We start from the raw sequence: 22538 nt of genomic DNA, 5'->3' as shown, positions 1-22538 counted from the left end.
CAATCAGCTGAGCCATAACCGAACTGCTAAAAACTTTTAATCACTCAAAATAATCGGTTTTCACTGGATCAAAGCCCTGACATTTTCAATTGTTTATTTCCCATATTTAGATCTATTCTTCAGAAGTTCCTTAGTCAAGAGAATCATCACTCCGCAACAAAATGCACCTTGGCTCCTCCACAAGCAAGGTATCGAAGAGAACACGTGTTACTATAGTAGGAAGAATAACTTCTCTTGTGTGTGTTTGATTTGGTTGAACTTCCTATAGAATTTGTTTTATAAATATATAATATATCATACATAATAATCAAGCCACTAAAACTTAGTACAGCATAACCGTACATCCAAAAACAGAAGCTTTCACTAAATAATTCATTTCCAGCTCTAACCTTCCCTTTTACCCATTTTTGGGGTGTCTTCTTATTCAAAGGTATTTAATTAGATGTTTACTCCACAAACTTGTAACCAAAAGTTGATAACATCACTGACCACATCAAACAAGGAAAGAAACAATGAGAGAAGCATGGACAAAATTAGCCAAACTTTTTTTAAAAAGTATTTAATATCAACCATCAAGTCCAACAAAGAGCCACCATACGGCATCAGAAGAAAATAACCAAGTCAGGTAGTTAATAATTCAGAATCGAAAAATGTACTTAGCATAAAGTAATAGCAGTTGATTAATGTTTCAATAGCCTATATTAGGGATGTAAACGGATCGGATTCGATCGGATACCGATCGGATGTGATCGAGGATATTCCCTGGCCGAATACGGATACCTCTAAACGGATTCGATGCGGATCGAATTCGATTTTCGACCATCCGCTTACATATCTGCCTTGTGTAACCCGGACCTTCCTCTCCCTAGCGGATACAATTCTCTCTCAATCCATATCTCTTAGATCATGATTCTCTTTTCATCATATTCTAGAACTTGTTTAATCTTCAAAAACCCTAAAAATCATTATTTACTTAATTTTTATTATTAAGTATTCGGATTTTTTTCGACGGATTTTAATCGGAGTATTCGGATTATTTTCCGAATATCTCTAAACGAATACGGATGCGAATTCGGATTCGGATTTCGGTTATCCATTTACATCCCTAGCCTATATGAAAGTAAAAATGAATTATATAATGACAGTAAAGTCATAAACTGGGAAAGTATTCATACCTCCCCATGGCACCATAAGCTTTTGAAAGGTTCTGACATGCTTCAATCGAATTAGCGTGATGAGGGCCAAGTGACGCATCGATGATGTCCTTGGCAACAGAAAACATCTGTGCAGCAGACTGAGGCTTGTCCAACTCCAAATATGCTGCACCCAAATTGTTGTAGTTATACCCCACTTCAATGTACTTTGTTCCAAAGCACTTCTGCGAAATTTCTGATGCACTTTCCAAGTATGGTATCGCCTGCATTGTCTTCCCTGTCAACAGAAGTAACCGACCTATTCTTGCAGAAACACACCATTTTGAGGGTTGTAGTTTTGGAAGCTTCTCAACTATGGCCCGTTGTGCACATATGGCCGCGGCTGCGCCGCACGATGCACACAGCAGTGCTCCAGTTACAGCAGCAGATAAAAATTCCCTCTCCTCCTTTGTCCTCTCTCCTTCTCTTCTCACATTTTTATCTTTTTTTTATTACTTTTTTTTTCTTTTCTATTGCAACCAAACAACATGATTTAAAATTTTTTTTTTCTTTTCTAGACATCCAAACACAGCCTAGTAAAGTATAATCTTCACTATTTGTCTTTTTTTGTTTTGTGAAAAAATAGTTTATTGATTTAAGCGAGATCAACACAAGGTAGTTGAGTTACAAAGACCAGACAATCAAAGAGTGGAAAAACGCCAAGACATCTTGCACGTTAAGGAGGTGGCTTTCTAGGCTAGGAGTCAGCCAGACTTCACTACTCGTCACATGATAGTATATGAGTTAGTCCATGTGATAGAGGATCAGGCTACTAACTCATTAGCAAAATTTCAGCTTAAAATGAATAAAAGAAGTAATTAAAATTAGAAAAGATGTCTTTCTGTATTTTATATCATGAGTAAACATCTAGTAGACCTCTTAAGGTTTGTTCACCTATATTAAATATCAAAAATACCCTTGTACATCTTTAATGAAAAAAACCAAAATGAAAACTACATTTGCACCCTTATTTCATCTCCAACCTTGAAATAACAATTTAGGGATCAATTTGAAGAGAAGAGGAATTTCTTCTATTGACAGATCGTGCAATGGCCGGCGCTGGAATATCACAGACCTTCGAAGGAACCTTCCATTGGGGTATTGCAATGGCAGAAATGCAGAACTCAGAAACAGAGAGCAGTGGCCACTATTTCTCATCATCTCCATCGTCTCCTGCTTCACATGGTTCATCTCAGTCCCTTCTTAAGCTCGTTTGAGACCCATCAACGCAACAGATCAAATTACAAGACACAGAAGTGAAGAAAACCAAGAGGATGAGAGATTGCAGCAAACACCCAGTTTACAGAGGAGTTCGATTGCGCAATTGGGGCAAATGGGTTTCTGAAATTAGGGAGCCTCGCAAGAAATCAACAATCTGGTTGGGCACATTTCCAACCCCAGAAATGGCTGCCAGAGCCCACAACATGGCGGCATTGAGCATAAAAGGTAGTTGGTGTTTGGTTGTAAGAGAGTAAATTTGAATATGGATCAGCAGTTACCAGTCACGAAAGCAGCTGATGCACATGGAGTGACCACAGTTGGGCAAGACCATCTTGGTGCAAGCTTCCATACAAATCCCACATTCATCCTCTCGTTCTGGATCCTTGTTGGAAAGCTTCCACCTCTCTTCCGCCCTCTTCCTTCCTGAAATTTCAGGACATTCACCTTTCTCATTCTTGTCTGCCAGTTCAGTTAATTCACCTTCAAGTTGTTGAAGAGTAGGGTATATGATGGCTACAAGATTGTTGGAAGAAAAAACTTTTCTCCTTTTAGAGAAAAGAAAACACAGAATTGCATGAAGGATGTGAAACAGAGAAATTTCGGATAGATTATTTTATTTTATTCAAGCTGCAGCTGCCATGGACAAATTTGATGCTCCATCAACTTCTTCTTCGTCATCATCGCCTTTGTCATCATCTTTAGGGTCGACCTCGGATGAATTGAGCGAGATTGTGGAGTTACCCAGATTAGGAACGAGCTTCGACTCGCCCAAGTGCCAGAATGAACAGAGAAAAGAAGAGTATTTTTTAAGACAACCAATCCATAAGGGTATTTTGGCCATTTTCAAAGTTATGTCCAGCTGACATCATCACTTAACTTGTTCACTCTAACGGAATAGGTATTCTGTTAGTCCCAAGGATCTATAAGTAAAGTTTAATTAATGGGAGAGCTACTAGATAGGTGAACAAACCTCGGGGTCTACTAGATGTTTACTCTTACATCATTTATCTCTATTTGATGGCATTTTGATAATTCTACTAAAACTTTGAATTAGACCTCGAGCAGCTTTCCTTGCTTACTAGTATGTTATTGAATGGAAAAAAGTTGGGTATGACGGCCGTAAGCTATTATAACCGGATTTATTGTCCATGCCACATCATTTGCCAACGTTTTAAGTTAGGGTATTTTTTATAATTTCTCCCTACCTCTCCTTCTCTTCTTCCGGTCTCTCCAGGCTCCAGCTCCCTGCACCTCCCCCTCTTCCTCTCCCTCTCCTTTACCGACTCTGGCCTGGCTCTAGCTTCCCCTCCTTCTCTTGCTCTCCCTACCTCTCCTTCTCTTCTTCCGCGTCTCTCCAGCTGCCTGCATCTCCCCCTCTCCCTCTCCCTCTCCCTCTCCTTTACTGACTCTGGCTCTAGCTTCCCCTCCTTCTCTTGCCCAGTGAAAATGGCGATAACGGAGAGGGTGGGGAGATCTTCTGCAACTCTCCCCCACTATCTCCCCCCCCCCCCTCCCCCTTCTCAGAAAAATACATTGAAAGCCCAGATCATCCGCGCATTGAAGTTATGAAATGTTTTTTATGTTCTCCGCCTCTCACTAGAGACTTCCCCTACTTCTCTTTCTCAAATTACTGGTATTGACCTATCTTGATCTTTTATATAATAATCACATTCACCCAATCCCACAAGAGCTATAGAACTTGGAGCGTTCAATTTCTCTTACTTCTTCTATTCGGTAGGGTTCCATCCGCTCTAATCTCAACATTTTCGGTTTCATTATTGCGTGAAAATCCGGACCTTTGTGGACCAGGATTACCCAATTCTTGCTTGGAAGTAAGACCAAAATCCATTGGCCCAACCAAACTGCTGTATGCTGATATCGATTTCTTTTGATGCTGGTCTCATGGTTGTTGTTGCTGGATTTTTTGTGATGTACCGCATCCTACAAGTATAAATCTCACCCTGGAACTTGGTGCTCGGTGTTTTACTAGATTACTACCCTCTAAGAGTCGATAGGATTTGCTAATGGGGATGGATGAGAAAAGTGCCATAGGTAGTGGAGGAGTTTTCAGAAGAGTTAACATTCTCAGGAGGGAGAAGATCCATCAATGGCTTCTGCTACAACAAGACCGACTGATCTCGTTTCCGGAGGGAGTGTGTGATCACATTCTGGCCCAATATCGCTGATAGGATAGAAGCGACAATGCCATTGTCGGTGGGAATCTGATGAGGAAGTGGAGCGGAGATCAAACCTCAAACACTTAAAAGGAAAGACGACGAGAATTTATTGAAGAAGGAAATTACAGCAGACTATTTCCAAGAAAGTCGGGACATAGATCTTGAGGTTTTGAGAAGAGGAGATCTAGGAATGATTGCAGAGATTTGTTCTCCAGGAGCGGGGAGGAAGAGAAGGATTTTGGTAATCAAATAGGGTTTGTGATAAATGAAGATGCAAGATAGATCATTAATTTCAGAACTCAAATATGCATCTGATTATATTGAGGTTTTTCAGAAGAAGCAAGAAATTTAAAAAATTTCCAGATCTACTATCTTGCATAATTGTGAGATAAAACAAATCTGTAATTGCTTTGTATCATAATTGTCAGATAAAACAAAACTGTATTACCATTAGTTCAATACGGTAAGGATTTGCTCCGCAGAACAAGTCCCAACTTTGATGGTATAGAAGTTCAGTAACTGACTTTAGACTTTTGAGTCACAAATAAGCCAGCTGTGGGGTGAAACCATGTGATTAGGAATGTGGTAATAACACCAGGTAACGGTTGGAGGCTCTTGTTGATGGCAACGTCGATGGTGGGGGCCTCTCTAATCGGTTTTGTGTTTGTATTCGTCTAGGTATGCTTAATTGTTAATCTCTGTATTTTCTACCAAAAAAAATCTCTGTATTTCTTTATTCTTGTTCGTATCAAATACAATATGACTTTTTAACGAAAAACAAAAAAAAAAAGATTTATGTGAGCACACAACTATGCACATAGATTTTGTTGATAGTTGTCAAGCCATCCCCTAGGCCATGTCTAGACAAACACCTTAGTCGTTTTGTTGGTGTTGTCTTGCGTCTAGACCTCTCTCAACGTTTTAGATTAGGGTTGCAAGAGGGTCGGGTTGGGCCAGGCTTTATAGAATCCTAGCCCAATTTTGAGTCCCCTTAGTTGGGCCCAAGCCCGACCTGACCTTGATTCGGGGCCTGAAAAATCCAACCTTGACCAGCCCTCAGGGTCGGGCCGAGCTGACCCTGATTGGCCCTGATCATGGGGAGTGGGAAGGAAATGCATGGGCAGAGATGGATCGGGGAGAAAATTATCAATTTTACGTCAAAAACACTATAATAAATATATTATATCACTTATTATCTTCATATATAATATATTATATAACAAAATATGGGTGACGTTTAAAGTTTGTATAATATATATTTTATAGTATAACTTAAAACAAGACCGGGTCGGACCGGGCTAGGCTTAGCCCGAGGCCTCAACCCTGACCCGACCCGACCCGACCATGACTCAGGACCAAAAATTTTCAACCCTGATCCACCTTCAGGGCCAAATATCTCAACCCAAACCCAGTTCGGGCTCAGGGCGAACCAAGGCGAGTTCGGGCCGACAGGGCCAAACTTGCACCCCTACTTGGATCGTGTGACAATTATCATGAAAGATTATTTTTTAATACAAATAATAAAAATAATTTGCAGCCTTAAACAACAAAAAAATAAACCATGAGTAGGGCAGTTAAATGTGGTTTAAGGTTTAGAGTAAAATATTAATTAGGTTAGTCTATCTTAAACCACTACTTTACTTTTTGGGTTTTTGTCAAATGCCCCCTTAAAAATGCCCATTTATCCAAATGCCCCCTTACAATTTTTCTAATCCTAAACTCCCTCCTATGTTCAACAAATTATAGCATTTTGGTCCAGTCCGTTAATTTGGGACGTTAGACGTTAGTTTTAGGGAGTGTAATGACCAAAATGCCCTTGTGACCAAAACCAATAAAAAAATTAAAAAATAAAGTGACCAAATTGCCCTCATCTTCCCCAAATGGTTTAGGGTTTGAAACTGAAAATCAAACCCCAAATTTCAAACCCTAAACCATTTGGGGAAGATGAATCCCAAAACGGTTAGGGTTTGAACCCATCTGGAAAGCAAGGGATTAGAAGAACAAAATGGTAGATTTCGAGACCACACCACTGCTTGTAAGTTATTGTTGATTTGAAGATCAAACCAGACCTTGAAGCTGGTTATTTTCTCTGTTCCTGCTGCTAGTCCGAGTGTAATGATCTCTGCAAACTGAAGGCCTTTGCTGCTGATATTTTGGGATTGAAATATCCCCCTAAGGAGTCACACTCGACCAGCATTTGAAGGAGATCTGACCTCAGATCTGGGAGATATTAAAATCTCCCATCACTGCCTGCGGCTGACTTGTCCCCAAGTTTTCCTCTGCTGCAACTTTGAAGAGCTATATCTTAGCAATCACCAATTGGAATTGGGTGATATTTGGAGCCTGGGACCTTCACATAGAAACCAACACTCTACCTGAAGTAGGTTGTGTTTGGATCACTGCAAGGGCTGATGCCAAATTTCTCCTTCAGTGATCTAAATTAGGGAAGTTTTGCAACTGCAGTTCCAGCCATCAATTGAACCTGATTTTTGAAGAGCTGATTCACCATATCATTCTTTCCATTTGATGGTAACTTCCTCCCTAATCCATTGACTGATACTGTGGTATTTAATTCCAAGTTTAAATCTGAAAATAGACTCTGTTCTGAGCATGCGATAGTTGAATGGGAAATGTCGAGTGAAATATGCTTTATAAACGAAAGTGCTTTCTCCATTTACAGTGAAATTTATTCATTTTTCACGGTTTATCTTTATGCATTTGGGAGGAGAGCCAGAACCTACAAAGCTTACAAATTTTGTTAGATGACATCTGTTGGTTACTTGGTTGCCTCCATGGATTTAAAAGTTCCCAATTTTGTGCGCCCAGTATAGTATCCAATTTCATGTGTTGATGTTATAAATCCCAACTCTCTTGTGATGTTTGCATTTATCAAACTTTGAAACTTTGTCTTCATTTTCGTTGAGCGCCCAGTATCGTATCCAATTTCTTCTTCTGATCCTTTGCTTTCCAATGGGTTCAAATCCTATCTAATTTGGGAGAAAAAGTTTCAGTTTCAAACCCATTTGGGGAAGATGAGGGCAATTTGATCTATTTATTTTTTAATTTTGATGGGTTTTTATTAGAGGGGTATTTTGATCATTACACTCCCTAAAACTACGTCTAACGTCCCAAATTAACAAACTAGATCAAAATGTTATAATTTGTTGAAAATAAGGGAGAGTTTAGGATTAGAAAAGTTGTAAGGGGGCATTTGACAAAAACCCTTACTTTTTTGTTTTTAACAAAAGCAATACATTTTTTTTAAAAAAATATTACACTTAAGATACCTAACGTTTCAAAAATTATAATTAGAGTACCCAAATTTACCTAAATCAAGATAATATTAATCAAATTTTTTTAATTTCCAAAGTTACCCTCATGCATCCTTACCCTTCTTCTCCCCCGTAAACCAAGAAAACCTACGATATAATTCAACAATATATATCCTTATTGTGCTTCTTCACCACCCCACAAACTTACCTGTTCGGCGCCCCATTCCTGCAACTCTTGCACCCCCACCACTTATCCCTGTCCCGCCTTTGACTTCTGCTCCCACCCCCAAGCACCACAGATACCTTCGGAGACGTTCGCAAGGGACGCCAGTATTGCGTGGTTTAGGGGAGAATTCGCTGCGGCCAACGCCATCATCATCATCGAAGCACTCTGTCTGCAACCACTTGACTCAGCTGGATGGATTCGACAAGTACGAATCGGTGTTTGCTGCGATTCATAATTGGATGCGGTTGAATTGGATCCCGATCCTTCAGATGCAGAAATACTAGTCGATCTACTCTACAATACTCGACGTTGCCTCCTTGGAATTTAGGAAGGTCAAGGTCGCGGCGAAAAAAATTGAAGATGAGTAGACCAAGGACAAAGGAAGAATATTGAAGAGGAGCTTGGGTGTTTTTTTTTTTTTTTCAATAAAGAGGAATAAGAAGAAGACACTTGCAAAGACGTAAATGGTGTTCACGTCCTTCGTGAATGGAGCACCCGGAGATCAGGTGAAGTTGTTGATAAGGTGGGTGGTGGAAGTAGATTCTTCCGTTGACGCTCAGCCCAATCATATCGTAAGGCTAACTACGATGAAGCAGCAGGTAAGTAGTTACACTTTTTGATGTTGCGATGCTCTCTAAGTAGATATACATGCCAGAAAAATTTGAACTTTGCTGCTTTTTGTATCCGAGATCATTTTTCTCAATGTACCAAACTTTATGAGAAAAAATGAGGAATTTTCATTTTAATTTTCCAACCAAAACAGATACATAGAACTAAATTTCAATTTTCCAACTACATTCTCTTCAAAAGCAAAGGGAAATATCTTTACCAAATCTTCTTTTTATGCTCAAAACCAAATTTGAGGCTGTGTTTGATATGCATTCTAGGCCAATTTTGTATGTTTGGACGATAAAAACAATTAGTTTGCCATCAGAGAATGCAAAATCAACCTAAAATGCAATCCAAGAATACATACCACATACAACCTAAGACTAAAATTCTAAAATGTGCTTGTTGTAGATGTACTGGTTTAGGGGAAAGAATGGGACAGATATACATGGGTACAATTGAAAAAAAAAAAAAAAATTTAAATATTTGCTTATTCTGCTTAATGTTATCTTGGTTTAGGTATCACAAACATAACAACATCGGGTACCTTAGGTGTCATTTTCCCTTTTATAAAAAGCCTCCAAAGACTCAGTGCATTCTGATCTACATTGATTTGGTCAAGGGCTTCCAAGCTTTATTCAGTTCACTTTGTTCTGTTGGATAAAATTTGCATGTTTGTAATTGTGCTCTCATTTTGCAATGGGTTCTCCTCCTCTTCCTTAAAGCAGTAAGTGAATAGAAGACACAGCTGAGCTTGGAATTTGAGATGGAAGAGCCAAATGTAGTAGTTTTTGGTCAGACTCCCTGAGGAGAAAAATGTTGATGTTTCCCAAGAAAAGAACTATAAGTGAGGGTGGGACAGAAATTGGACCTAGTTGGGTTTTAGGGTGGAAAAGCATATATGGTGGGAATACTGAGATACTGACAGATTGCATACCAGAAAACACGAACAGCTTATTGAGGTCACTTATGTTACAGCCAATACAAGTGGGTGAACTGTATGTTCTGCTGCATGAACTTGTGTTTGTGGGGGGGGGGGGGGGGGTTACACCTACAATACCAGAGTCGTTTCAAAGCCCTACTACTGATATGAAAGTATGGTGCAAAGAAGCTTATGGAAAATACGATATAAAATGCTTAATACTAACCAAAGACCCAAGTCACTAATGGACCAGTTCTCTTCCAACATAAGGCTGAGCTGGAACCTGCTTCGAGAGGTGAAAACATGGATTGATGACATTATTATGCAAAGGGTTTCCCTAGTCACAATAATTTGAAGTTGTACCCTTCTTTCTGAAATCTGAATGTTTCAGTGACAGTCTCATCAGGCAGAGGATTTAAAAGAGCGGAATCGGCATTAGAGAATTGCCGATTCCGATCCAAATCAGTGGATCCGGCCATTCTGATCTCAAGTTTTAAACTCAGATTAGGCCACTATTTCTTGGTACCCAAAAGATGTGAATAAGACTGAATCAGCAGGTTCGCCAAATTGTGTAGCTGCAACTTAGCTAGATATGTTTGACATGAGACAATTGACAGCCTCCTAAAACTTCCAAGAAAAAGTAATCCAGAAGTTCCCTCCATCCCAAAAACTATAGGTATCAAGTTACACAATATATCAGTAATCATGAAACAAAGACTCCTAAAACTTCCAAGAAAAAGTAAACCAGAAGTTCCCTCCATCCCAAAAACTATAGGTATCTAGTAACACAATGTATCAGTAATCAAGAAACAAAGCCTCACTGCTCCAGTGTGTTTGATCACTTGTACCTCTAGAATACCACATCTAACCAAAACCCATGTCTATTTGATCACTTCTCACAAACTTGAGCATTAGGTCTAGAGTTCCGAATACCGGAAACTTCACTGATTCGAGGCAGAAGCAAAGCCTTTGTAGGAATTTCATCTGATGATGAACCATAAACCTTCTTCTTAAGCTGTTCAAGAAGTCGTTGTGCTTCTTTAAATTCATCTCCTGCACTTGGTCCATGACTCTCCCATTCATCAATCATTCGCTGCTGGAACTCCATTGCAAGTGTATAGCTGCAAAAACCGCAAGAAATTGATCCAGTAACAAACTCCAGCAGTAAAATAAATGGTGGAGTGAAGTCTTGTTGAATGGTACATTTCACGTCAACAAGATGAAGTTGACAGACGTGCATACTAAGATACACATTTGTGTAAGATTATGGATGTATCAAGAAAGACCACTGCCCCCATTGAAGTAACAGAAAATTTTTATAACTGATAGCATTTACCAGTTAAAAAGGAAAAATGAAAAATAGATAGATACGCACATTGATAAAGAAAAAGCATCTTGCGGTGTTCTCGTGAACATACAGAGCACCCGATGAATCCTTTCCACATCATTTACACAGAATTTTTTTATGGAGTCTGATGCTTAGTCATTTGTGATTCTTTGAACGATTCTGACTTATCTCTATTTTTTCTTTTTGGTTTGTAAGTTTTCTGTGCTGTTCTGTCGAGCAAAATCCTCTACCATTTATCAGTGTCATTCTTCTTCTCTCATCCTCTCCATCCCCATCCCCCCTCTCTTCTTAATTTACTTGCTCTGTTTATTCTCTCACACTTGGTTTGCAGCTTTTAGAGGTTAAGGTTTCAAAGCCAGAGCCTCCTTGATTACCGGTCTGGGCACCATGACAAAACAGAGGAAACCAAACCAAACCAAACTGCCCTACAATCATGATTTTTCAAGTCTCCCCTCAAATGCTTCTTCAATATGTTCTACGAAAAACTAACTCAAAGTAGGACGTACCAAACAAAATACTTGTTCAATATATTTCTGTAGAGAAAACAAAAAAGATCAGATTTTTTTTTCCTTTCTGTCTTTTCTTTATTTTTACAAAGTTACAGGTCTTGCAAATTCCTGTCAATCTTGATCAAGTATCTATATGGACCTTTTGATTGCTTGCAGATTTGTTGCTTTCCTGATTTACTTTTTTCAATCCTGGTTAATATTCCATCTGTGGCTGCTGTTTTCACAATTTGGGATTTTGATGGAAATAAGAGAACCCTAACCATAATTTGGCTTTCAAGCTCAAATCCAAGAGGCAGATTAGGTGAGATGTTCAGGAGTCGAAACACAGAAGGTAAGGTTTAAGATCAGAATATGAATTAAGAATCAGGAAAGATTCTTTCGAATTGCGGTACTACTTCGATACAAACTTGAACCAAACCAAAACTTTGATTGCAGCAAGACCAAAGAAAAAAGGGGGGGGGGGAATAAAGGAGCACAAATACAGATGAACATGTGCAATTTCTTAAAAAAGCAACTAAAATTGATTGTGAAGAGTCATTGCTATACCCAAACTCCAATTCTCCCAGAAGGATGACTCTATCACAGGGTTTGACGAGAAACATTCAACCTCATAAGGAAAATCAAATTCTGTAAAATGGCCAAAATATTATGACATCTATGTTCTGTCAAGCTTTTTGAAGTGTGCAAAAACCTCCTTTCCGTGTTGTTCATCAAACAGGAAAGGGAGGCTCATTTATTTTTTTTCCACCTTATCCCTCCATTATTACTATATTTTTACTATATTTTGTGAGAAAATGGAATCCAGCATGTGACCTTATGGCTGTGATGCAATAGGTAAACCAACTGCCAATGGTTATAACTCAAACCTATTTTTTTGATAAATAATGATTTTATCAAAAGCGAAAGAAAATTGCATCAAGCTAAAATACACCACTACCAACCACAAGGAACAGCTGGAAACAGAACCAACAGCAAAAAAGACCAAACAATTATCAGTTAATAGGAAAAGAACCCAAATACTATAGCTCTATGTTCAGCCCAGGTTTGGGAAGCTCATCAGCCAGGCAGTTTACCAACGAAAGGACTCAACCACCTTATGATTGAGTCTACATCACACTCCACAATCAAATTTAACCACCCAAGGGAAAGTAAGAGGCCTAGCCCCACATTTCTTTTATTATAATTTTATTTATCAGTCAAGTCTTATTCACTCAAGATTTGATAACTGAAGAGAACTATTACTAAAAGGAAGGGGAGAAAAAGGAAATAACTTTCCTTTTTCAAAATAATTTTTCATGTTACAGGTGTATTTTCTGATTGCATGCATCACCACATAAAGCACAAACCTAAAACCAGAGGGTAGAAGGAAAGCAAAACATGCATTAAACATGATGTCATAGATGCTTTATGCATGAATCATAGGTCATCAGTGCCCAAGTGCATGCATAATTTTCTAATCTGTTCCGTGGCACTTTTAAGATGCCTTACCTTGAAGTGAGCATCAAGGGATAAATATAACATACCTTCTGCAAACACAGCAAAATTTACAACTGACTAGTGTAAATTACAAACTTGCACATGCCAATAATCAGCCAAGCAATACCCAATCAGCTGAGCCATAACCGAACTGGTAAAAACTTTTAATCACTCAATATAATCGGTTTTCACGGGATCAAAGCCCTGACATTTTCAATTTTTTATTTCCCATATTTAGATGTATTCTTTAGAAGTTCCTTAGTCAAGAGAACCATCACTCCGCAACAAAATGCACCTTGGCACCTCCACAAGCAAGCTATCGAAGAGAACACGTGTTACTATAGTAGGAAGAATAACTTCTCTTGTGTGTGTTTAATTTGGTTGAACTTCCTATAGAATTCGTTTTATAAATATATTATATATCATACATAATAATCAAGCCACTAAAACTTAGTAGAGCATAACCGTACATCCAAAAACATAAGCTTTCACTAAAATAATTCACTTCCAGCTCTAATCTTCCCTTTTACCCATTTTTGGATTATCTTCTTATTCAAAGGTATTTAATTAGATGTTTACTCCACAAACTTATAACCAAAAGTTGATAACATCTCTGACCACATCAAACAAGGAAAGAAACAATGAGAGAAGCATAGACAAAATTTGCCAAACTTTTTTTTAAAAAATATTTAATATTAACCATCAAGTCCAACAAAGAGCCACCATATAGCATCAGAAGAAAATAACCAAGTCAGGTAGATAATAATTCAAAATAAAAAATGTACTTAGCCTAAACTAATAGCAGTTGATTAATGTTTCAATAGCCTTTATGATAGTAAAAATGAGTTATATAATGACAGTAAAGTCATAAACTGGGAAAGTATTCATACCTCCCCATGGCACCATAAGCTTTTGAAAGGTTCTGACATGCTTCAATCGAATCAGCGTGATGAGGGCCAAGTGACGCATCCATGATGTCCTTGGCAACAGAAAACATCTGTGCAGCAGACTGAGGCTTGTCCAACTCCAAATATGCTGCACCCAAATTGTTGTAGTTATACCCCACTTCAATGTACTTTGTTCCAAAGCACTTCTGCGAAATTTCTGATGCACTTTCTAAGTATGGTATCGCCTGCATTGTCTTCCCTGTCAACAGAAGTAACCGACCTATTCTTGCAGAAACACACCATTTTGAGGGTTGTAGTTTTGGAATCTTCTCAACTATGGCCAGACATTTTTCTAGTGGTGAAATTGCAGTTTCAAACTCATTCATTGTCTCATAGAGCATTGAAATCTCCATGTAAGACACAACAACTAATTTAGAGAAAGCCACATCTTCAACTAATTCAGAGGAAAAAATATTTTTCTTGTCAAGAATTCCACATGCTTTTTCAAGGTACCTCTTTGAATCAGCAAACTTCTCCTGATTACACAAGACTTTTGCCATTAAAAGGAACACAGTAGCTGGAGTTTCATTCTCTTCGTCTGTCCGTTGAATAATATCTTTCAGACTATTAAGTGCCTCATTATACCTCCCCAATGCAATCTGCATACCGGCAGCACCAATTTCTGCACTAAGTTGATCTTTATGAAGACCCTGATTCTTTAGAACCTCCTTTGAGAGTTCATTTTGCTCTGTTGCCTTCTCATGCTCCTCCAACCCACTGTAGATAAGCCCCAGGATACGCCTATCATGTGCAACCTCCACTGAATTGTTCCCTAGTTGAGCCTCATGTATCTCAAGTGCCTTCAAACAAAAAGGCAAAGCATCTTTAAAATTCATAATTGCCACATAGTCTTGTGCTAAATTCCGATTCAACATGCCAACCTCCTTGCATTCTGGCCCTAGAGCTTTCTCTTGCAATTCCAAAGCCCTTTCAAGATTGACAATAGCTTCCTCGCTTCTTCCCATTGCAGTGTTCGTTTTGTACAATTCATGCAGAAGCGCATAAAGAACATGCCTGACATTATCAACATTGACACCATCTTCTTCCAACTTTATCAGTATCCTATTAGCTCTATTTAGATACCCTAAGCTGTCATTATACCTCTTCAGGAGGTAGCTAGCAGCACCCATCACATGTAAATTCACGGCAACTGGTAGAGGAGCTTTATTGCTACTTTCCAAGATCTTCAAAGCTCTATTTCCAAAATCCAGAACTCTCTCATACAGACCTTTCTCATGGTCCTCACCTTCTTGGTTCAGATTAAGGCTTGCTTTCAAGAAAGCTAGACATAAGTCCTCCTCATCAAAAGCAGATGCCATGTCTTCAAAAGCTTGGAAGATCTCTTCGAGTGTCTGTGCAGACGCGAAAGCTTCTTCCATTTCGGATTTCTGTTTGATTTTTCTGTCTGGTGGACAAAATGAGGCGATATGTCCACAAGGGTATGAAGATTTCGGTCTCTGGAGAATAGCAAGACGAGAATCTTTTCACGGTGAATAGCAAGATGGGAGGGTCTCACTTACCTCAATGCAATTTCAGATGCAAACAAATGGAGAATATCCAGAAACAACGGAAGAAAAGATAAGCACAATCAGTTTTTTTGAATAGGAAATGTAACAGACGAAGAACACTAGTTCTGTATACAAGAACACAAACAATAGTATAAAAATGTAGGGAGAGAGAGGCGAGCATAAAAAACCCTTGGAAAACCCTCCATGCCGGTGATTTGTTCCTGTAGTCTTTACTCTTTGAATAGAATTCTACCAAAAAAAACTCTTTAAATAGAAAGGGTGATTTTTCTTTTTTTTTTTTGGGGGGGGGGGCGAGATTACACCTCCTCCCCCTCCCTTTTGTTTTCAAAATTGCCCCCCTCTGTTTTTCAAAATTACACTCGTACCTTCTCAGGCTGAGAGTGGTAGTCCAGTGTTAGTTGTAGTATGTAAAAGACCATTTTATCCTTAAACTAAAACTCTCTCAGATCGAATGACCATGTTACCCTTTTGTTCATCTTCAACCCATACAACCCTAAGATTGAACCGTTGTGAGAGAGAGAGACAGAGTTGTGCAAACCCACGAGCTTAAAGGAATCCCCTGCAACTCTCATCAATCTTTGGCGGAAATAATGGTGTAAGTTGTCCAATGGTTGATATGATCTCCCTGTCATCTCCTTCGTTTATGGGAAAAATTAGGGTCCAATTTTAAATTCGGTTATGCCATTTGGTTTTCGTTTGGTTCTGATATTCATGAAACAAAGCAAAGCAACAATTTGCGATCAAAATATATGATTTGTTTAAGTAAAAAAAATATTGATAGAATATTTTAATTGAAAAAAAATATTAATCTAATTGGAACAGAATGGCTCAAAAGTGAGACAATTTTCAAGTTCTATTACAAGTATCAATTCATGAAGAAACCTGAATTTATTTTTATTAAATCCTCAATCAAGCAACTATTTCAAATGAGTAGAGGATTTTAAACCTAATAAACTATTAAGGGTTTATGTTGATTTTTAAGGCGGGTATTTGGTTGGATCCACCAAATAGGTGGGTAGATCCGGATTCGATCCAAACAGAATAATAAAGACATTTTCAAATCCATGACTTAACCATATTAAATTCAATCAGGATTGATTCCGGTTATTTGACCTGAATCGAATGAAATCGACTAGAATTGATCAGAAACAAAATAAAATTGGTGGGAATCAATGTTTTAAAAAAGGAAAATTTATGTCCATCACCCTTGGAATTTTAAAAGATTACGTCTGTATACCTGAGTGCCAATTCTGTTAGTTTTATTTAAAAAAAACAATTTTGTCCTTTCTTATTTGTTATTGAGGAAATTTATGTTTACCACCCCTGAATTTTTTCTCTAAATTTACCCCAAAAAAGGTATTTTTACATATTTACCGTCATTTGTTTGAAATACCATTGTCTCAAAAAGGGAAAGTCGTCGCTCACACATCCTCTGCAAAATTAAACGTAGCACTTCTGTCGAAATAGCAGGGGATCACGGGAGCAGCAAGTGATCACAAAATGGAAGGTTGTCGACTCCCAAACCCTTGTCGCTCTAGATAATAAGGTATAAGGGTGGATGAGGTGATTTTATTAATAACAAATAACAAAGGGCAAAATTATCTTTTCAAAATAAAACTAACAAAGTTAACACTTAGGGGTGCCTACATAATTTTTGAAACTCCAATACTGGTAGACGTAATTGTTTGAAAACATAGGATTGGTAGACATAAATTTCCCTTATGTAAAAGCACCTTCATTAAGGGTATTATGAACCTTTAGTTAATATTTGAGTGATGATATCATCATTTAACTTTTCTGGTAGGGGTATGTTTGTAAGAATCTTTCAAAATACAGCAAAGGTTTCTACAACGGATGAAATTTCAAGAATGATAAACGTAATTGTTTGAAACCATAGGAGTGATAAACATAAATTTCCCTTTAAGGAATGGAATCGAGATCGAATCAGTCCCTGCCGGTTCCAATTGGAATCGGATCAGAATTGACCTGATACGAAAACTGATCAGCAAAAGTAAACTATTAGTTTTTTTTTTTCTCTGGTAACAAGTAAACCATTAGTTCAATATGATAATGGCCAAAATAGCATTTTGTATTTCAATCGATTTTTAAGTGTAATTTTTTACTTTTGAAGGATAAATGACACTTGAGTCTTGAGGAGAGATTGCGGCTAAGGTAATAAGGTATTCAACGTTAATTTACAATTTTACCCTTACGTATCAAAATGACAAAATCCCCCTTTTCTCCCCAAAGTAAACCAGGAAACCTACGACCTTATTCAACCTATATATCCTTATTGTTCTTCTTCCCCGCTTCCACCACTTACCTGTTCAGCGCCTCATTCCTGCAACTCCGCACCCCCACTACTTTCCCCTGTCCCGCCCTTGACTTCTGCCCCCACCTCTAAGCACAACACTTACTTTCGGAGACGCTCGCAAGGGGCGTCAGTATTGCGTGGTTTAGAGGAGAATTCGCTGCGACCAACGCCGTCATCATCATCAACGAAGCACTCTGCAACCACTTGACTCAGCTGGATAGATTCGAGGATTACAAATCGGTGTTTACAGCGATTCATAATTGGGTGCGGTTGAATTGGCTCCGGATCCTTCAGATGCAGAAATACTACTCTACTCTGAGCCTCCCTGGAACTTAAGAAGGTCGCGGTCGAGGCAAGAAAATGGAAGATGACAGAGGAAGGACAAAGGAAGAAGATTGAGGAGGAGCTTGTGTTTTTTTTTTTTTTTTGTTCCCCATAAAGAGGAAGAAGAAGACACTTGCAAAGATGCAAAAGGAGCATCCGGAGAGGAGGTGAAGGTGTTGATAATTAAGGTGGTTGGTGGAAGTAGATTCATCCGTTGATGCTCGGCCCAATCATATCGTAAGTCTAACTACGATGAAGCAGGTACGTAGTAACACTTTTTGATGTTGTGATGCTCTCTCGAGTAGATATATATGCCAGATAATTGCACCTTTGCTGACGGATACATAGAACTAAGTTTCAATTTCCAACTACATTCTCTTCAAAAGCAAAGGCAAATATCCTTACCAATCTTCTTTTTATGCTCAAAAACCAAATCTAAGGCCGTGTTTGGTATGCATTCTAGGCTAAAAAATAATTAGTTTATCATTGAAGAATACAAAATCGATTTAAAATGCATACCAAAAGCAGCCTAAGTCTAAAAACCTAAAATTGGTTTAGGTAAAAGAATGGTACAGATATACATGGGTACAATTGAAAAAAAACATTGCTTAATCTGCTTAATATTATCTTGGATTAGGTATTCCAAACATAATATGTGAAACATTGGGTACCTTACGTGTCATTTACCCTTTTATAAAAAGCCTCCAAAGTCTCAGTATATTCTGATCTACATTGATCTGGTCAAGGGCCTCTAAGCTTTATTCAGTTCACTTTGCTCGGTTGGATAAAATTTGCATTTTCGTACTTGCGGTCTCATTTTGCAATGAGTTCAACTCCTCTTTCTTAAGCAGTAAGTGAATAGAGGATACAGCTGAGCTTGGAATTTGAGATGGAAGAGCCACATGTAGTTGTTTTTGGTCAGACTCCCTGAGGAGAAAAATGTTGATGTTTCCCAAGAAAAGAGCTAAAGTGAGGTTGGAACAGAAATTGGACCTAGATGGGTTTTAGGGTGGGAAAGAATATATGATGGGAATACTGAGAAACTGACAGATTGGATACCAAGATGGGTGTTTGGGGTGGGAAAGAATATTCAGGACATGAACAGCTTATTGGACCTAGATGGGTAATATAGGGTGGGAAAGAATATACAGAACATGAGCAGCTTATTGAGGTCACTTCGGTTACAGCGAATATAAGTGGGTGAACTGTATGTTCTGCTGCATGAACTTGTGTTGTGGGGGGTGGTACACCTTCAATACCAGAGTAGTTTCAAAATCCTACTACGGATCCGAAAGTTTGGTGCAAAGAAGCTCAAGGAAAATACGATATAAAATGCTTAATACTAACCAAAGACCCAAGTCACGAATGGACCAGTTCTCTTCCAATATAAGGCTGAGCTGTAACCTGCTTCGTGAGGTGAGAACAGGGATTGATGACATTATTATGCCAAGGGTTTCACTAGTCAATAATTTGAAGCTGTACCCTTCTTTCTGAAATCTGAATGTTTCAGTGACGGTCTCATCAGCCAGAGGATTTTGAAGGGCGGAATCCATGATTCCAACGCCGATTCCAATCCAAATCAGCGGATCTGGCCAATCTGATCCTGAGTTTGAAACTCATATCATACCACTATTTCTTGGTACCCAAAAGATGTGAATAAGACAGATTCAGCAGGTTCACCAAATAGTGTAGCTGCAACTTAGCTAGATATGTTTGACATGAGACAATTGGCAGCCTCCTCAAACTTCCAAGAAAAAGTAAAGCAGAAGTTCCCTCCATCCCAAAAACTATTAAGTACCACAATATATCAGTAATCAAGAAACAAAGCCTCCTAAAATTTAGTCTCCTAAAACTTCCAAGAAAAAGTAAACCAGAAGTTCCCTTCATCCCAAAAACTATAAGTACCAAGTGACACAATATATCAGTAATCTAGAAACAAAGCCTCACTGCTCCAGTGTGTTTGATCACTTGTACCTCTAGAAGACCATGTCTAACCAAAACCCATGTCTATTTGATCACTTCTCACTAACTTGAGCATTAGGTCTAGAGTTCCAGATACTGGAAACTTCACTAATTCGAGGCAGAAGCAAAGCCTTTGTAGGAACCTCGTCTGATGATGAACCACGAGCCTTCTTCTTAAGCTGTTCAAGAAGTCGGTGTGCTTCTCTGAATTCATCTCTTGCACTTGGTCCATGACTCTCCCATGCATCTATCACTCGCTGCTGGAACTCCATTGCAAGTGTATAGCTGCAGAAGCCGCACGAAATTGTCCAGTAATAAACTCCAGTAGTATAATAAATATTGAAGTCTTGTTGAATGCTACATTTCACGTCAGCGTGCAAACTAAGATACACATTTATTTATGATTATGGATGTATCAAGAAAGACCAGTGCCCCATTGAAGTATTATCCAATTCTATAAGTGACAGCATTTACCAGTGAAGAAGGAAAAACATAAAATAAATAGATACACACTTATGTATGATTATGGATATATCAAGAAAGACCAGATTATTGCTTATCTCTATTTTTTTTCTTTTTGATTTGCAAGTTTCTGTTCTGTTGAGAAAAATCCTCTATGTTCTGTTGAGCAAAATCCTCTACCATTTATCATTGTCATTCTTCTTATCTCATCCTCTCCATCTCCATGTTCCCATAGATTCAAAACATTATCACTGGAGGCCCCCCCCCCCCCTTTTTTAATTTACTTGTTCTGTTTATTCTCACACTTGGTTTGCAGCTTTTAGAGGTTCAGGTTTCAAAGCCAAAGCCTCCTTGATTACCGGTCTAGGCACCAAGATAAAACAGAGGAAATCAAATACAGATGAACATGAGCAATTTCTTAAAAAAACAACTGAATTTGATCGGGAAGAGTCATTGCTATACCCAAACTTCCATTCTCCCAAAAAGAGACTCTATCACAGGGTTTGACAAGAGACATTCAACCCCATAAGCAAAATCAAATTCTGTAAAATGGCCAAAAAAATTATGACATCTATGTTCTGTCCAGCTTTTTGTGCAAAAGCCTCTTTTCTGTGTTGTTCATCAAACAGGAAAGGGAGGCTCATTTATTTATTTTTTTCCCCACCTTATCTCTCCATTATTACTATATTTTGTGAGAAAAAGGAATCCAGCATGTGACCTTATGGCTATGATGCAATAGGTAAACCACCTGCCAATGGTTAGAACTCAAACCCTTGTATTTACATATTTCCCTTTTATATTTTTTTCATAAATAATGATTTTATCAAAAGCGAAACAAAATTACATAAAGATAAAATACACCACTACTAACCACAAGGAACAGCTGGAAACAGAACCAACAGCAAAAAAGACCAAAAAACGATTAGTTAATAGGAAAAGAACCCAAATACTATAGCTATATGTTCATCCCAGGTTTGGGAAGCTCATCAGCCAGGCGGTTCACCAACGAAAGGACTTGACCACTTCTGATTGAGGCTGCATCACCCTCACAATCAAATCTAACCACCCAAGGGAAAGTAAGAGGCCTAGCTCAAATTTCTTTTATTATAATTTTATTTACAAGTCAAGTCTTATTCACCCAAATAACAGATTTGAACTACTATTAAAAGGAAGGGGAGAGTTATTTCCTTTTTCAAAATAATTTTCCTTGTTACAGGTATTTTCCGGCAAGCATCACCACATAAAGCACAAACCTAAAACCAGAGGGTAGAAGGAAAGCAAAACATGCATTAAACATAATGTCATAGATGCCTTATGAATGAATCATAGGTCATCACTGCACAAGTGCATGCATAATTTTCTAATCTGTTCCATGGCACTTTTAAGGTGCCTTACCTTGAAGTGAGCATCAAGGCATAAATATAACATACCTTCTGCAAACACAGCAAAATTTACAGCTGACTAGTGTAAATTGCAAACTTGCTCATATAATAATCAGCCAAGCCATAACCGAACTGGTAAAACTTTTAATCACTCAAAATAATTGGTTTTCACTGGATCATAGCCCTGAAATTTCACTTGTTTAATTCCCATATTTTGGTCTATTCTTCAGAAGTTACTTGGTCATCAGTCCCCAACAAAATGCTTGTTGGCTCCTCCACAAGCAAGGTATCAAAGAGAACATGTGTTACTATAGTAGGAAGAATAACTTCTCTTGTGTGTATTTAATTCGGTTGAACTTCCTATAGAATTTGTTTTTATCAATATATAATATAATAGATCATATATAATAATCAAGCCTCTAAAACTTAGTAGAGCATAACCATCCATCCAAAAACAGAAGCTTACACTAAAATAATTCACTTCCAGCTCTAATCTTCCCTTTTACCCATTTTTTGATTGTCTTCTTATTCAAAGGTATTTAATTATATGTTTACTCCACAAACTTGTAGCCAAAAGTTGATAACATCTCTGAGCACATCAAACAAGGAAAGAAACAATGAGAGAAGCATAGACAAAAATTGCCAAACTTTATTAAAAAGTATTT

The 22538-nt window shown here is 38.2% G+C and overlaps 2 protein-coding genes across 2 annotated transcripts; one reads left to right on the top strand and one right to left on the bottom strand.

Annotated features, from left to right (window-relative positions):
- Nucleotides 1–2410: 2410 nt before the first annotated feature.
- On the top strand, nucleotides 2411–3277 carry LOC122667360 (dehydration-responsive element-binding protein 3-like; the record flags this gene model as incomplete). The annotated part of the gene is made up of 2 exons (XM_043863620.1): nucleotides 2411–2639; nucleotides 3048–3277. Coding segments are annotated over 2 exons (459 nt in total), but the record flags the coding sequence as incomplete, so codon positions are not given.
- A 3754-nt stretch (nucleotides 3278–7031) lies between these two features.
- Nucleotides 7032–20301, bottom strand: LOC122667359 (protein KINESIN LIGHT CHAIN-RELATED 1-like). The gene is made up of 5 exons (XM_043863619.1): nucleotides 20098–20301; nucleotides 13844–15357; nucleotides 10525–10741; nucleotides 8072–8258; nucleotides 7032–7150 (listed from the first exon to the last, which is right to left on the bottom strand). The coding sequence occupies exons 1-5, from the start codon at nucleotides 20299–20301 to the stop codon at nucleotides 7032–7034; spliced, it is 2241 nt and encodes a 746-aa protein (XP_043719554.1).
- Nucleotides 20302–22538: the final 2237 nt, after the last annotated feature.

This window comes from Telopea speciosissima, chromosome 7 (genome assembly GCF_018873765.1).
Source record: "Telopea speciosissima isolate NSW1024214 ecotype Mountain lineage chromosome 7, Tspe_v1, whole genome shotgun sequence".
Lineage (NCBI taxonomy): Eukaryota > Viridiplantae > Streptophyta > Magnoliopsida > Proteales > Proteaceae > Telopea > Telopea speciosissima.
This window is presented reverse-complemented; position numbering and strand designations above follow the sequence as displayed.

Excerpts from the sequence above, each read along its gene's own strand:
- LOC122667359 (XM_043863619.1), bottom strand. The coding sequence starts at position 20,301 with ATGGAGTTCCAGCAGCGAGTGATAGATGCATGGGAGAGTCATGGACCA. Across the intron at positions 15,358-20,097 it reads ACTCTAGACCTAATGCTCAA|AGACCGAAATCTTCATACCC; the intron begins GTTAGTGAGAAG and ends GCTATTCTCCAG. Across the intron at positions 10,742-13,843 it reads GCTTATGGTGCCATGGGGAG|CTATACACTTGCAATGGAGT; the intron begins GTATGAATACTT and ends CGGTTTTTGCAG.